Source organism: Aptenodytes forsteri, unplaced genomic scaffold (assembly GCF_000699145.1).
Source record: "Aptenodytes forsteri isolate BGI_AS27 unplaced genomic scaffold, ASM69914v1 Scaffold184, whole genome shotgun sequence".
Classification (NCBI taxonomy): Eukaryota; Metazoa; Chordata; class Aves; order Sphenisciformes; family Spheniscidae; genus Aptenodytes; species Aptenodytes forsteri.
Window position 1 is genome coordinate 267,740 of NW_008796078.1, and position 15,824 is coordinate 283,563.

Below are 15,824 nucleotides of genomic sequence, written 5' to 3' on the forward strand. Positions count from 1 at the left end.
AGCGAGGCGGGAAATTCACCCGTTCGGCCCCGGTTCTTGGAGGACATCCTTCAGAGCTCCCAGCAGAGGACACCCAACGGGAAAAAACCAGAACAAACCGACCCAAATTCCATCATTTCCCCTCAGAATTTTTTTTTTTAGGCTTGGTTTTTTTTAAAGTACAAAGAGGAGCACTGAGGGTGGGAGAGGCGCTGCCCCTGCTCCACCAGAAGCCCCGTGATGCCTGCTGAGGACGGCAGCCAGGGCGAGGGGCGTTCTGCAGGAAGGTCCGGGGGTGACACGGGTCTGTGCTGCCCACGGGCACGCACCTACCAGCGAGGCCTCGGAACAGGCCGATGGCAGCAGCGTCCTCGCCTCAGCCGTTTCGGGAAGGTGGAAGGGCCCGGGTTGGTCAGATACAGCGCTGCCTTCCCCACTCTCCACCACCTCTTCAGATCCCAAACCAGCCAGGGCAAATTAGTCTGGAAGTGAAACAAACACTGCCTGTGAACCGAGGAGACATACCCAGCCCTTTGGTCTAGGGCAGGGTGGCTCACAGCCAGTATAATTAAGCAATGGCCACGGGTTCCGGGTGCTCGGTGCCCCAAAGGAAAAGCATCTGATTCACTCCCTCTATTGCACAAACACCCTTCAGGAGCTGGTACACTTAATTACAGGGAACTTGGTGCATCAGGAGCCCAGATCCAATATTCAAGGGAGATGCCATGGGCTTAGCAGCCAGGAAAGGCTTGGGCAAGGTAATCTTTGGCTCAGGGCTAATCGTGCATTTGGAGGTACGTTGGAATGGAAATGTCAGCGTGTTAATGCACGTACATCCCAGACAGGGTCCAATCTTCCAGACTGTGACAGTTATCCCCACCATGGCCTTGAAAGCAAAAACGGCATCCCTGGGCACTTCAGCGTGATCTGAAGGACAGAGAGGACTGAAGGCAGCGCAGCGCCAAGATGGCTGTGTAACCATAAACTAGCAGCGTCCACCTGACATGACTCCACATCCCTGCAGCACACAAAAAGCATCATTAGTCAAGACCTCACAGAAAATTGTCATCTGGTAAGCGAACAGTGCCCACTTGGCCATAGCAGCAAGCCTAGCAAAGGAGGAGGAGGAAGGAGATCCGCATGCTGCCATCAGCTTCAGCACCAGCCTCCCCGGGGAGGAGGGCGGACTGCATCACCCTCCATTCCTTCTACCTTCAGGTTCCCCTACTGCCTTTGGTAGGGGCTTGTCTCCTCTTGGGTGTCACATCCAGCACAGGAGACTATCACAGCCTCCTGGCACCACAGTAATAATGGAAATTATTAGTGTTAGACAGGTTTCAACCACTACAGGTAGTAGCAGCATTACTAATAAATACACACGGTTTAAATTGATGGGGCTAAGCTAAAGGGCTTTCTCTTTCTTTGAAGCACAAGGGAGAGTTTTTAGAACATTGCTTACACAGAGGTATTTGAATTTCTTTCTCTTTTTCATCTTTATTAACCTGTTCTGCTGCTTGGAGGCAACACAGCCATGTTTTTAAAAGGAGAAGCTGCTGTCAGAAGAGGGCTGCCGACAGGGAATTCGGTGTGATGCCAAGAGATGAACAGCAGTTATCCCTTTACATGGGCTGAGGATCTGGCCCCTCCCCACCCTGTCCAGCAAACAAGATTTGAAAACTACAAGGTGTTAATGAAATGTGGAAGTCGTAAAAGAAAAGCAGCCTTTTTAGAGCTCTCTGAAGTTATGAAAACAAAAGTTGAGACACAGTTTAGCAGATTAATAGCCTGTTATTTTTCCTGTTAATTACTTCATGAATAACCACTTTCTTCATTACAAATCTGGCTCAGGAAACATACGGCGAGTTTTACCAAACCCTTCCTCCCTACTTAGTCTCTAGGCTAAAGCAATTGTAACCACAAGCATTTTCCATGATCGTTCCCAGCCCAGGGCTTCAGTCTCATATTACTGAAGAGCAAACAGTCTCTCTGGGCTTTCCACCTCAGAAGTTTACGAAGGAGGTGTTACCTCCACTTTTAAAGATGGAGAAACTGAGGCATGCCTAGGGAAAGCAGCCAGTAACAGCAGATAGAGAATGAGATCGTCCAAGCTGCAATTCTGCAGAGAGTTACGCTCCTGCTTGAAGTTACTGATCCATCACTAAGTTATGAGCTTTCCACATTCAGTCTCACTGCCTCTGTTCCCCCCCAGCCCTCCTCCTGCCCTCAAGCAGGGTGCAGGGCTGCCTGCGACGCAGGGCTCAGGGACCCAAAACCACCTGGGCTTTTCCGTGCAGCGAAGACAAAAGTTCAACCGTGAAGCAGTTGGGAGTAAAGGAGGAATCGATCGAAGCAGACCCAAGCAGCATAAGCATTCACCTTAGGCTCGATATTCCTGGAGCCAGAGGTTAAAAAAATTAACAGACAACCTCTGCAGATTGCAGCCAGATTCCCCAAAGCCTTTCAAGAGCAGCTAACAGACTGCTACAGTAAGGGTTAATAAGACTACAGTAAGCACAAGCCTAACACTAAAACATCACGCTGAACTCTAGTTACTCTGTCAAGCAGGACTGGAAATTTGATATGAATCAACTCCCAGGACTGAAGAGCACAGACAGTGTTTTTACAGCATTGCTAAAAAGGAAGTTTTTAGCAGCTAACCTAACCCTCTCCTTCCCAGGCTCTTATTTCAACTTCTCTTCATCCTGACCTCCTTTACCCAGTTTATAGGCAAATACCATCAGCATCTTATTTCAAACCTGCTTTAGTCAAACTTTTCTTTCCCAGCACTGAAAAAAAAAAAATACTGCTTAGGAGCGTCAGAAGTGGCAGAGCTGAAAAAACCCCTTTTTCTGAGCGGTGAGGTATTTCACCCATGCACTGCAGAACCTTGAAGCTCCCAAGTAGCTGCTACGTGTGACATTCCCCATCAGTTTGCCCAGAGCTCAGCTTGGGCAGGTAGTCCCAACCCCATCAGGCTGAATAAGCCCATTCACGTTTGCCAAGCCACGCTCTTCGTTGTCCAGCTTTGGCCTGGTTGGGAGAAAAAGAAAAATACCCACAGTCACTCTTTGTTCAGTGCTCTAAGCAATCATCTTATTTTGCAAATTATTTCAGGACTAACAGAAGGGACCAACAACTCTTTGCAGAGAAACTGTGCTAAGGCAAACCTGAAAACTTATGTCACTGCATTTTTTTTTTCCTTGCCCAAATCTAATTCCAAGCCTGCTTGCTGCACAGAGCACACACTGCTGCTGTGTGCGTGCCCTATGGGAGTTCAGTTTGAGCACCAACCCCTTAATATTTGAATTCTCACCACAAACATCAAATAGAAGCAACTGGAAAATTAATTCCCATATGGTAATTTTATCTCGATATCAGAATAGCGATACTGTTAACTCTGAAATACAATCCCACACCGCTCCAGAGCCCTAAGGCGGCACCTTGCACCCCAGTAGTCACTTCTCACACACATCATGCCTTCTGAAGTCCAGCTCAGGTCCTAGCTATATAGTTTGTGAGGCAACAGTTCTCTATTTTTGCAGGAGAAGCCATAGCCAAGCTAGACGCAAGACAAACCAATGCAAGTGTCACTGTAATTGTACAAAACTCAGTAACAATTCTGTTATTACTTTTGCTCCTTACCTCTATGAGATGCAAGGAGTTGAAGGCAAGCCTGGCTAGGCTAGCCAGGAGAGCTTTCCTGCTCAGCACCAGAATCTTTAGTTACATCAGACACATGCTTAGAGTTTTTTTGGTTTGGTGCGGGTTTTTTTTCCCCCCTGCCTGCACGGCTCACTGTCTCTTCAGTGAGACAGCAAGAGAACTAGATCCTGCTAGTTTCTCCGTTCACCTTTTTAGAGTCGAGCGCGGGAGACCTAGCCCTCAGCACGCAGCACCACAAGAAAACATGCTGCAGCACCGCTTCTCTCCCAGCTTACGAGGATTTGGTGGTAGGCAGCTAATACATCCCCATAAAAGACAGCGAGCCAGATTTATTCTTCTTGATGTTTGCAGTAATCGGCTCAAGCAGGAAAAGAGAGGCCAGCAGTTAGAGCCAGACATTCTTCCTATAGAGCTGTTTTGTTACTCCCCGCCCCTTTACTAAGTTAGTACCTGTGCGTTATCTGTGGCAGTATATTATGAGATCTCATCCTGGGTTTTGTACTGGGTTAGGACTGGCCATCCATGAGACATTCAGGTATTTTCTGCTGGAAGCGTTTTTACTTCATCTTGTATTCTTACCTGACAAGGAGGCTCAACGCTCATTCATCCTCCAGCTTGTGGATACACGCAGCAGTCATCCACTTACACCAGGGCTGAGTCTGTCAAACGCTGCAGGAATTTCTCCCCGCAGACCACCATCCATCAGCCAACCCCCTCTCACTGCAAATGTGCCCTTAAGAGAAGCAGCTAATATCAAAGATGGACCTTCCCCATCCAAACCCCTCGGTTGCCACAGGAGCAGTACAACACGCTTGCAAACAAAGAGCCATCTGTGACAAGCCAAAGGGATTTACTGCTTATCTTTTGAAGAGTTTTGCACTCTGGCGAGTCCTGCAAGGGGCTGAAGACATGCATATGTGCATATAACCTACACCATAGGGAGCAGGAGGAAAGGCTCCGAAGGTGCATTGAGATGTCCTCACATGGCAGTTTTAGCACTAACTTGGGCATAGCAAATACAAAGAGCTTGCTCTTCATATACTGAACCTGTGGATAATTCATCCACAGCAGAATGACTTCAGCAGAAGAGGCAGTCAGCAGCAGGCAGTAAAAAAAACCCCACAAAAACCAAACCAACCACACAACAAAACCCACAAAAACAACCACACAACAAAAAAACCCTCACAAAACCACCCTTCTTTCACCTTCCTCAGAAGGAAGTCTCAAACAAGTACTTCGCAGGGCTCTGTACCCAAATACCCATCAGCACATCCATGATCCACAACACTGACTGTTCATAATGCAGTTTTATTTTTTCCTTTGTACAAAAACAAATATAAAATTTAAATCCAATAGAAAGTGTATACTAGCAATGACAAGTTTACATTACAGTAAGACAGGACAATGCGATGTGTATCTAACACCACATTAGTTTTAAAACTCTCAGTGATACATGCACTATATAAAATAAAAATTGCTAGAACTTTTAATCTATTTCTACCAAGAATATCCAGGTACCAAGATACTCAAGAACCAAAAAGTAATCTTGATAGGCAGCATCTACAAAATTAGACCTTTTCCACACACAAGAAGAAACCAACATTAATAGAAACATTTATCATTCTTTGTTAAAATCCTCTCACAAAAGCCATACATAAAATTCTTAGTAGATACAGAAAAAGCTCGTAAGTTTGTTAGCATAGGTAACCATTCAGTAGTTTAGAGAATCTTTTAGACATTTTGAAGAGATACTGTAGTTTTCAACCTGTATTTTCCCCCACAAAGCCAGAACTACGTCGACTCCTGTTTCAAAACCTAGTCAGTGGTTAAAACTAGCTCTTGAGTGAAGTCAGAGAGTAGCGTACAAAATATTTAACAGAACAGGGGTGTGTCACATGAGTGTTTACTTCTTGAAGAAAGTCTTTTCCACATTCAAGGTTTGTTTATTTGTCCCATAAACAAGATTGTACCTGAGGGATGAAACGAAAACAAGGATTACCATAGTCTGTAAATACAGTTAAAATTTTCCATGAAAGCATAAAGTCCACAGAGCGCAGCCGAGCCACCTCGTCACAGTCTTGTCTACCCTCCCTCAAGTTTGTGAGCCCAGGGATGCGTATGTTTAGATAGGTGGCCAGCTCCTGTTTCTAGAGACACACAGTTCTGTTGATGCTCTGTGGAGTCTCAGGATGCGGACTGCTGCCAGGAGCCTACTCTTCTCCCGGTGCTGGCAGCTGCATCATGTTCCCTACTAACTAGCATATCTATCATCCACATGTCACTGCAAGAAGTAGGTAAGTTATTCAAAGCAACTGGGGCAGCTCTGCTCTAGGAGAGTCAACCCATACTGCAAAGAAACCACGATCACCATGTTTGAACACTCGCTTCTGTTCACAGCAGGCTGGGGCAACACCCTAGATCCCCGAAGCCCCTGTTCTAGCCTTTGCCCTAGCGCTATTTTACTGTCCGTCAGAAAGCTGGGCCCTATTCACCAATTCACTATCAGTAACAGAGTTATTTCCTTTCCACTCAGGGGAACCATGAGTATTAAAGACTGTTCTTTTGTACCCATGAACCTGCCATGCTTGTTTCTGTTAACTTGGAACAGGAAAAAATACAAGTGTTGGCTGCCAAGTTGTATTCCAAAAAAAATAATCTAATATTAAAAGGCATAAAAATATACTTGCAGGATTTTTTTTTTAGCAATAGTTACTCAGTAGCTCCAGACTTCTTTTGTCTCGATCGCATAGCTGATGTTCAACTTCTAAGCAAAAAAAGTTCATACAAATGCTGCTTACCTGTAGGATTGTGCCGGATGAAGAATACGAACGGCCTGTCTACTATGAACCAAGGAGGGGATGACCTGGCTATTAAAATTGCAGCTTGCAAGAAAGATAAGGTTTAAAGTTAGACAAAGCAAGTACCACAACACGTTATATACTCTATCAAAGTGAAGTTTCCCAGTGTATACTAGAAGCTTGCGCAGGCAGAGTTAAATGCCTAAAACCTACCAACATGGACATTTAAAGCCGCACAGGTCGCATGTTATTCTTCTAGGAACCGTACTAAAAAGACAACACAAGACCCACAAAGCTGGAAGGAAGTCTTGGGCTGTCACCCAAAGGACGGAGTAGCTTAGTCCTCTTTGCCACCTGGATAGCCAGGAACATTACATTGGTGGCCAAAGCGTTAGCTATTAGAAGACGCTTCTAGAGAAGTAAGCCTGTTTATATTTCTTCGGGTACACCAATGGTCTGATCAGTATTGGCAAGCTGGGATTCTCCTGAGAAGTTACATAAAATTCATCAACTGATCTGAAGTCAGAGCACATTCCTGCAATGGTCTCAAAGTGGGCTACCTTTGCTTAGCGGTATAGCCTTCTAATACAGTTTTCCCGAGTCTGACAGTTATCAGCACAGTTGCTTACTTGTTGCTGCAGAAGCTTTGGTTCCATCTTCGCTAACTTCAATTTTTGTCTTTTGCAGAACATGAGATACGTGGAGACCCTCTGTTCCTGAAAAACCCAAGGGGAACAGCACTTTCAGTAAAACTAACTGCAGGAGTCCTGAAGTACCTTGTAGCTAGCAGCTATGATAGCATGGCTAAGAATAATAAAAGCCGCTACAATCCCGCTAAAATCCTGAAGTGGCAGTGAAGGACACTACTGGTCTTTGAATACAGTCACTAAGTTAATAATTACAAAAAACAGGGAATAACCTATCTTACTCCTCCCTCCTCCCCATTTACTAGGTTTTCTTATTTAATGGTTTAAGTTAGCAGTGTTCACTTGCATTTTTAGTTTTAATTAAACAAATGACTAAAAAATGCTATCTGAGTTTGAGTTACACTCATTTATCTCGATGTCAGGGGGAAAAAAGCACTTAGCAAGACACCTTGCTTTCAATGAAACACAGGAATTTGTTTTCAAATTAAGCCAGCACAAGGCAGGCTTTTTTGTTAGATGTCTCTGTAGAAGCCAATCAGGAGTTTAATGGAAGCAGAGAACAGAAGTAAGATGACATTTTAGAGCCATGAGTTCAAAAACATCTACACCCCATTTTCAGATAGTAATATTTACAGCTGTGGTTTGGTCCAGTCCCTTAAACTGGGAATTTAGTCCTTGAGCTTTCCTACAGCTCAAGAAAAAGTCATTAAACACATACTTGAGGGAAAGTTAAATACTGCAGTTGCAGTATTTGTTACAGTCTAAGGTATGGTATTGTTAGAAGTCCTGCCATAGATTTTTAGACAATGCTTGAGACCCTCAGGTTGTAATATCAAATCTTAAGAAGCTGACCAACATGATTTACTGCTGTAATGCAAGACAAGGGGGAAAAAAAGCCACTGCAGCGTTCAATAGAAGCAAGCAGCCATGCTTGGCTGGCTACAAAATAGAACTTGCTCCAATGTCATGGTAACACTTACCCAAGACAAAACAGACAACTGCATTGGTAAAACAGTGCTTTATTCAGCGCCAGAAACTATGAATAAGGACCACCACGGATTCCAAAAAAAACAACTTACTTGTTATTTTTGCAAAGTTTGCCTTTGACTGGTCAAACATATCTGTAATACCAAGTGCTTTCAGAGGGTCCTTTAAGTCTGTTTCTGCTACTGCTGTAAATCTAGTTGGAACAAAGAAAGAAGAATGCATCGGTATTGTGCAGGAAAGTTGCCTTAAGCACTCTAATTCTCCCATATCGGAGGCGATGTACATATATGACCCCAAAAAACATTCCCTGAAGGGGAAATGGATTATATTAGTACTTACTTAGGTAAAATAACCTGCACTCGTTTTGCTACCATGGTTGTCATCCAGCTTCCTATTGTTTTTGTGCTGATGTGGGGAATGATAGCAGAGAGCGGCGTTGTGCTTTCGGTAGGCAGAGCAATCAACATGCTTATCATTTCACCGTGGTACGGCAATTCAATGATATTATACCACAGCTCATTTGGAGTACTTGTAGTGCCTAAAAAAACAAGCAAAGCTAATGAGCCATGATTCTTACAGCCTTAAATCTCTATTTTACCTTTAGACACCTACTGCTGTAAGAGTCCGTTAGAAAAGCTTTGCCCACATCTTAAAACTGACTCTAAAAAGTCACAGACTGCCTGCCTTCCTGCTAGGCAACCCTTCAAAAGTGGCACGGGCTCTGTACAGATGCTGCTTTGACAAAAAGCACAGGCAGGATCACACCATGAAGCAAATACTCATTTGAGTTCGATATGCACACTGTTTCCCAGACAAACCTCATCAGCCCAGAGCGGCAAGCCAGCTACATTGGAAGTCACCAGGTCTGTGACTCAGCTGGATCTCTACTCCAGATCTCAGCTGTACCAGAACCAACTGAGCACTGAGAAACAACAAGCAAGAAAAAGCAGCAGACTATCTTTCCAAACTGAAGAGATCTTGTAGACAAAGCCCTTTTTCCTCCAAGAGTTACTGGAAGAGCTCCTGTTTGAAGTAGTCTGTTGGATTTCCTTACTAAGCAAGAAAATGAAGTATCTCATTAGGAAGCAGTCTTAAGTCCCTCAAGGGAGTGGAGAGCAGCCACTTCGCAGCAGTGCAGGAGGCCAATTAGATGAGGAGGAGTGAGATAGCAACGCCTCCGAGTTACAGCAAGTGCCGGGAAGACTGTCTTTGAGCAACCCTCTCCTCCTCCGAGTTCCCTTTGGTTACTGTGGGATTTCTGGCATGTGACTGGGAAGCAAATGCTTTTTATAGGAGTTTCAAGTGAAAACTTGTCAGTTTAACTACAGACAGGTTTCTGGGAAAGTTTTTGGATAGCAGTAAGATCTTATTTTCTTTCCCCTTTCTTCATATAAGCCTGCACTTGTCAGCCTAAGCTGAAAATAGACATCTTCATTAGAAATTTAATCCTGCTGCCAGGGCCATGCAACCTGCCTTGACTGAGCTCATGTTGCTAGAAAACTGGTAGTATTGCACTTGTTTTACAGGAATTGTGTCAAGCTTGGCAGTTTGATTATTTCCTTTTATTATGACAGTGGTTCTCAGACTAGGGCCTACAGATCAAAATACTGGGTGCATAAGTCAGCTACAGAACAGTAACAAAAGGTAAACTGTCCAACAGCAAAGTACTACTATCCTGTTCTGCTACGTGCTACTATCATGACTGCTGAGGCATATCAAACAGGAGGGGATTTCATCTTCAACTGATGGGATTTAAGATGCTTAAGAAATTTCAAAGATCCCTTTGCAAGCAATAAGTAAGATAGAAGCCCTGTGTTAGGATGTCCAGAGATACCCAACCTAAAGTGAGTCTTAACTCGGCAGTATTTCTCCTGTTCCTTTCTAGCCTCAATAGCTTTTCTAGCTTAAACATAGGCCAACATAATGGAGTTGTTAACCAGTATCAGAATCAAAAGTCAAAAGCCTTTAAGATAATACTCTTGCTAAAGCCCGTCTTAAGTTAAGAACTTCTTTCAAACTCCACAGATAAGTAGCATACACTGCAGTACGCTTCCCCACCTCCCCCAACTCACACTTTCAGCAGTTATCTCAGAGTATTACATTACCTCTGCTCCAACACGTGGGTTTGGGACAGAAAGTTACAGCTGTTTACTTCAACACAAATCTACTAATACTAGTTGAGCACCACTGACAGTAAAACTAGGCATTTAAAAGCACAGTGGGTCTTGGTTTTTGGATTTATAGCAAGCTGTATTCTCCAGCCTGTTTCTCAGACTGTATTTAGCACACATGGAAGCAAGTTCCAGGCAGCACTGCTCTCTTCTTGGAAGGACGCAACAGAAGACATTCTTCTATCAAAGCTTCAATCTTACTTTGACCAATAAAATCCCCATAGCGCTGCAATGCTGAAGCTCTGAAGTATGTTGTCAGTCCCATCGAGCTGCCTATGTCAGCTCTGAGAGTCTCTGATGGAAGTCTGGCTGAACCTGCTGAACTTCTTTTCACTTGGGACTCAATTTGAATTTGAAGAGCAGTTTCACACCTTGAGAGAGACAGCCAACATAACCCTGTGCTCCTCCGGCTCCCACGAGACTGGGCACTGTGCAAGTCTCATTTCTTTATTATACAGTAAAATATAGATTGATTCTACTCCAATCTTTCTTCCATACACAGCTCATCACCAGATAAACCTCAGGGTTCTGTTGCTGTCCGTAGTTTTCCTTTACTCTCACCCCTTAAAAAAATACAGATTTCTTCTTACTGCAAAGCTGAAGTAACATGCAAAGTTCTCAGCTTGGGTACTTCAGATTTTCTTTTTTAAAGACAACAGGATAAGGCAAGTACTTTGACAGAGTATTCAGTCTTAAGCAACTGTTAAATACCTTGCACAGCAAGCTCATCCATACCTCAGCAGCGTGAAATACTTCTGTAACGCAAAGCCTCCTACAGCAGCTACAATAAGCAATACCACTGAACACCACGTGTACAGCAAACTCTTGTTTTAGTTTGAAGGAAAAGAGCAAATTTTACAACCATTGCTGGTGGTAGTGGGAGTCACTGAGCTTACCGCAGCGGAAGATCGATAATTGGGACAGCATAGGAACTTGGTAGGTCTTCCCATCAGCGCCATAAAATGGACGTTTCTTTGTATTTTCAGGTCGAAATCGTGATTTCCATAAGCCCTTGAAATACACAGCATTTACTAGAACCAGTCTGGTCAAACTGCCATCAATATCATCTGGAGCTACAACCTGATCGATCATACCTAGAAGAAATAAAGAAAGTCTGAGTATTTGCTGTCATAATGCCGGTCCACTGTTCATTAAGAACCTGAAGCACATACTACTTTAGGCCTCTTGATCTGTGAGTGTGCCAGCTCCTCATGGGGCAATACATCTGAGGTTCGTAAAGGCAACGGTATTCTTTGTCAAAAAGTAAACCTTTGGGATAATTAGAAAGCAAACCTATCTTGCTAATTGATAGATTGATGTTGTAACTAACAGGGCCTTACCCTTTCCAGCATGCGAGCAGATCTAAGACTACGTTACAGTGATAATAGTTTCAGCTGAAGCACGTCCCCATTCACACACTGCTTGCAACATGGCTATGCAAAACTGGTGATGTGGTAGAGAAAGAATTTGACGGCCTCATTTCACAAATACCCCATCTAACATCATTAACACACTCCTCACATCCAGGAGGCACTGGTTTTAACTCCAAGAGATACCAAACATGTGGTTCACCTAGACTATAAATATGTTGCAAAACATGATCTCTGGCTTTAGCATATATAAGCTTGACAACTAGATGCCAAGAGGCTTGAACCATGAGGAGTTCTGTCAAGGCAGGGTTAATTAAAAAATCCTCCACTAAACATGACTCTTAAGAACGTGGCCATATCTTGCAAGGGTTTAGGGCAGCAAGAGCAAAAGCTGAACTGCTCTACAGCTTTCCACAAGCCTGATTTACTGAGTCAAACGTCCGAGTTGCTTGAAAGCATCTTTCACATTTGAGAAAGCATGGCTCCAGGAGAACTCTGCTTGGATTTCTCACCAGTTGTATGAAGGCAAAGAACAGTAGAAGCTCCCCCGATCCCATGGGCAGATGGACACACACACTATACACATCCCTCAAGGCCACCAGACGGGCACATCTGCTGGGGCAGTGAGACTGCAGATTTCTGGCCCACCAGCTCTAAAACATCACACTAATGCCAGCTTAAAGACAGTTTTCAGCTGCAAGGCAGAGCTTTTTCTACCTCCCCACCTTTCCACACCATTTCCATCCGAACCTGAGAGGTCTCAGATACCACCCTGCCGTGCACAAAAAGCACTCGCCAATACTCACCCCTTGTTTCATTTTTCACCCACTGGTTGATGGAATCACATGCTGCATTTGGGTCCTCAAAGTCCACGCTCTTGACACTGCACTGAAACACCTCTTTGTTCCTTGTAACAAAAGGCACTTCCATTTTAAAGCCACTCTTTGCAAACACTGCATTAGCAATTGTAACAATGTCTTTATTCTTTTTTGAGACTATGAGCCTGTTTATCTTCTTTAACGCTTTACCAACTCCTAGTTGGAAAGAACAGCAAGTTTAATTTAGAATAAGATGATGAACAAACAGTTACTTTATATGCAACTATTAATGACATGAAAGGTCAGACATTAAGTGCTGAACTAGAAAAGGAGACCAAAGCAGGCATTCTGAGAGGGCTTCCAAAATAGCCATTTCTGATCTCTCATCTGAAGAATGCTACTGTTTCCCAGCAAAAACATGACCTTCACTGTGATGCTTGCTGCCCCTCTAGCCATCTGCTCAGAATGCTGCAGACAGTGCTGGAGATAATATTGAGGTTCAAGTCTCAGCATGGAGCTACTAACCACACTCTTCCACAGGACAGACTGTTCCAAAAGTGTATTTCACATCGTATAAGCCCAGGTCGCCTGTCAGTTCTGTGACAGTGACAAAGAAAGTCAAGGGCTCAGCCTGCTCACTCAGAGCCAACAGGTCTGCAGGATTACGCAGGTGGTCTTGAACCTCAGAGTACAAAGCAAAAGTTGTCTTCTCACCATCCTTCCTTTCCATTTACTGGAGAATAAAGGAAGCTGTCAAGATTTCTATAATAAGGTTCAAGTCTTAGTTTCCTTAAAGACTAGGTCCTGGCCTAAGTCAGCTACAAGCAGGAATCAATCCCTTAACGCATGAGTGTGCCTTTAAAAAAAGGAAAGGGGGAAAGCAGTAGGTTCCAGTGCTTACAGTCAAGATCCTTAGGACCTGAAAGCAGCTTGTATTGAGTGCTTGCTAGCTCCTTCACTGTATACGAGAGAAGGCATATGGCAGCACAGAAGAACTGCTATGTTCACCATACCCAGTTCTCCCCGTTGTTATGGCTTATGAATGAGTGCTTGTCTACACAGGGAAGCTATTGCCAGGCAAGCAACTTCATGTTCAACCATTACACTGAACAGGATCCTTGGGCGGCTGTTTTTACAGCACTTATTAATGGGCTCCCTCTGTTTCCCAACACAATTTAGGCAGAAACATTTCCAGACTGCTTCCTTATGTAGACAAACTTGAGATAAGAGATATGAAGGGAATAAATTAGTTCAGAGTTATTCTCTTAGCTGCATGTAAGAAAAAGCCTCAGATGGCTTTGCTGTTTCATGTATCGTGAATGCTTTAGCAGTCCCGTTTGTATGAATTTCTACATGTTCACTCTCCAATATTATGGGCAAATTCTTTTGGAGAACATACCATAACAGAGGTTCTCAAACTGTATTCTGTGGACCACTGGTGGTCCACGGAGCACTTGCTGGTGGTCCGGGGAGAGCTGGCTGGTCTCATGATGCTGGCTCTCCTCTTTGCTTCCAGCTGCTAAATTGCATTAAAAGACAGCTAAAGATAAATTAAAATACTTTCCAACTATTACCTTTCCAAAGAAGCAGTTGCCGTAGTTGCCAAAGGACTGTAAGGCAATCATGAACGAGAGCAGAGGAGATCTGTGCAGAGATAGGTAGCATCCCATAACAAGTCTCTGTAGCAAGGTACTGGCTACCTTCTAAGGAGTTTGAGAACCTCTGTGTCTCACAGTTAGGATTTGAAAGTCTGCAGGCCAAATAAAGCCAGCTGACATAATGCTTCAAAATTTTTGCAAGTACTTATATTTTGAGCATTCAAATGTTCCTAAAGTTGATTATCCCATGAAGAGATTTCCATCTACAACATTTAGATTGTAAGCTGACAAGTCATTTTGCTGTACTTTAAACCCAGAACCAAAACAGCAAAGCAAATGAAGACAGAACAACACGTTATATGACAATACTGCTCAAGATTTAAATGTGCACTTACCTCTTGGAGGGTTTTCTATTCCTGGAAGGAAGGCAGAATGCCGGCACTAAGATGTTAAGTCTTGCTGGCAAACACTCACAAAAATACTCAGCATGCAAAGTAAAGCAGCAAGAACCTTCAGCCTACACCCTCTCGAGGGGCAGACGTTGGCAGAGGAATATAAACACAGATGCATGCAGTGTCAGGCACAGAGACAAGCAGAAATGGCTGTTTCAAGAAGAGGGCACTACAAGAACTACAGAGTCAGGGATCCTGACAGCAGAAACACAAATGAACAAAACCGAAGAGCATCAAAGTGAAAGTATCAATTGTATGGTTAGAGTTTGCATTGCTTTCAATGTGGTGACGAGAAATACTCTCTTGCCCGGTTATCTAAAGAGTGGCACATTAAGGGCTGTTCAGTACAGCCTGAAATGGGGCACTGCAGCCTTCCTGCATAGCGCTGGCCCTGGACCGCCATCCATGCTGTTCTGGAAAAAAAATCAATTTTGCAAGGACGAAGGCAGTTCTAACCAGGGCCCTGAAGTCATTAACAAAACTGCTTATAAGCCAGTTCAAGTATATGTACATGTCCATACTCAAATTGCCAATTAACTTCAAGGGTGTCCATTTTGTGCTTTGGTAAACAGAGTTAATTGGTGTATGATGCAATCTACCACACTTTGAAAGCCATCTCAAAACAGCATGAAGATTCTGACAAAACACACTGAAAAACACCTTAGGAATCACTGACCATTTACACTGTATCTCATCATAGTTGTCAGCTGCTTCTTTGTCTTGCCATCAGCACCCAGCTGCAACACCCCCAGGACTGATGCAATCCCATGAGGAGAAACAACAACATTGTCCTGAGGCTTAGCTTTCACTATCTGATTGAAGACCTGGATTCCAACATCAGAGCTAAGTTCCTCCAGAGGATAAAAACTGAACTGGGAACATACAGATGTTAAAGTCCCAAGTACAAAGAGAAGTGGAAAGTGCCAGTTCATGATTTCTGGTTGGAGATACCTGTAAGAGAACAGGAGGGGAAAGTTACGTCAGCTTTCACAAGTACAGCATTTTTACTTTCAACTTAAATTCTTATTTACCTAAAGAGCAGGCAAGTCTTGCACATGCTCCACACACCATTCACAGAGCTCTGGCAATGGGACTCACACCTGCATTTTACTGCTACCAGTATTTTAGGTCTAAGGGTTTTCAGAAGCAGACATAACCATAAAATAGCTAGGTATCAGTGACTATAACACATGACAAAAGCCACCAAGCTGGGAGACAACCTCCTGCCACACACAAGTTCAGTTAGTTTTGTGTTTCAGTTAAATGGAGTCTTGGCATTCTATTTAAACTGCCCTTTAGGATAAATTAGTGCTAAGCAGCCTTGTGGTATGGTCCTCGCCC

General features: G+C 43.8%; 1 protein-coding gene across 2 annotated transcripts; it reads right to left on the reverse strand.

Moving 5' to 3' along the window:
* Positions 1-4,930: 4,930 nt before the first annotated feature.
* Positions 4,931-15,432, reverse strand: SERPINE2 (serpin family E member 2). Of its 2 annotated transcripts, XM_009286668.2 has the most exons (9): positions 15,160-15,415; positions 13,833-13,952; positions 12,422-12,649; positions 11,142-11,339; positions 8,414-8,612; positions 8,167-8,267; positions 7,070-7,156; positions 6,441-6,524; positions 4,931-5,612 (listed from the first exon to the last, which is right to left on the reverse strand). In XM_009286668.2, the coding sequence occupies exons 1-9, from the start codon at positions 15,413-15,415 to the stop codon at positions 5,575-5,577; spliced, it is 1,311 nt and encodes a 436-aa protein (XP_009284943.1). In that variant the 3' UTR covers positions 4,931-5,574. The 2 variants fall into 2 exon arrangements, with proteins under 2 accessions (XP_009284943.1, XP_009284944.1); XM_009286669.2 differs by lacking the exon at positions 13,833-13,952 and having other exon boundaries at positions 4,936-5,612; positions 15,160-15,432.
* Between the last annotated feature and the right edge of the window lie 392 nt (positions 15,433-15,824).

Excerpts from the sequence above, each read along its gene's own strand:
- SERPINE2 (XM_009286668.2), bottom strand. The coding sequence starts at position 15,415 with ATGAACTGGCACTTTCCACTTCTCTTTGTACTTGGGACTTTAACATCT. Across the intron at positions 13,953-15,159 it reads GATGAGATACAGTGTAAATG|CAGCTGGAAGCAAAGAGGAG; the intron begins GTCAGTGATTCC and ends AATGCAATTTAG. Across the intron at positions 5,613-6,440 it reads CATCCGGCACAATCCTACAG|GTACAATCTTGTTTATGGGA; the intron begins GTAAGCAGCATT and ends TTCATCCCTCAG.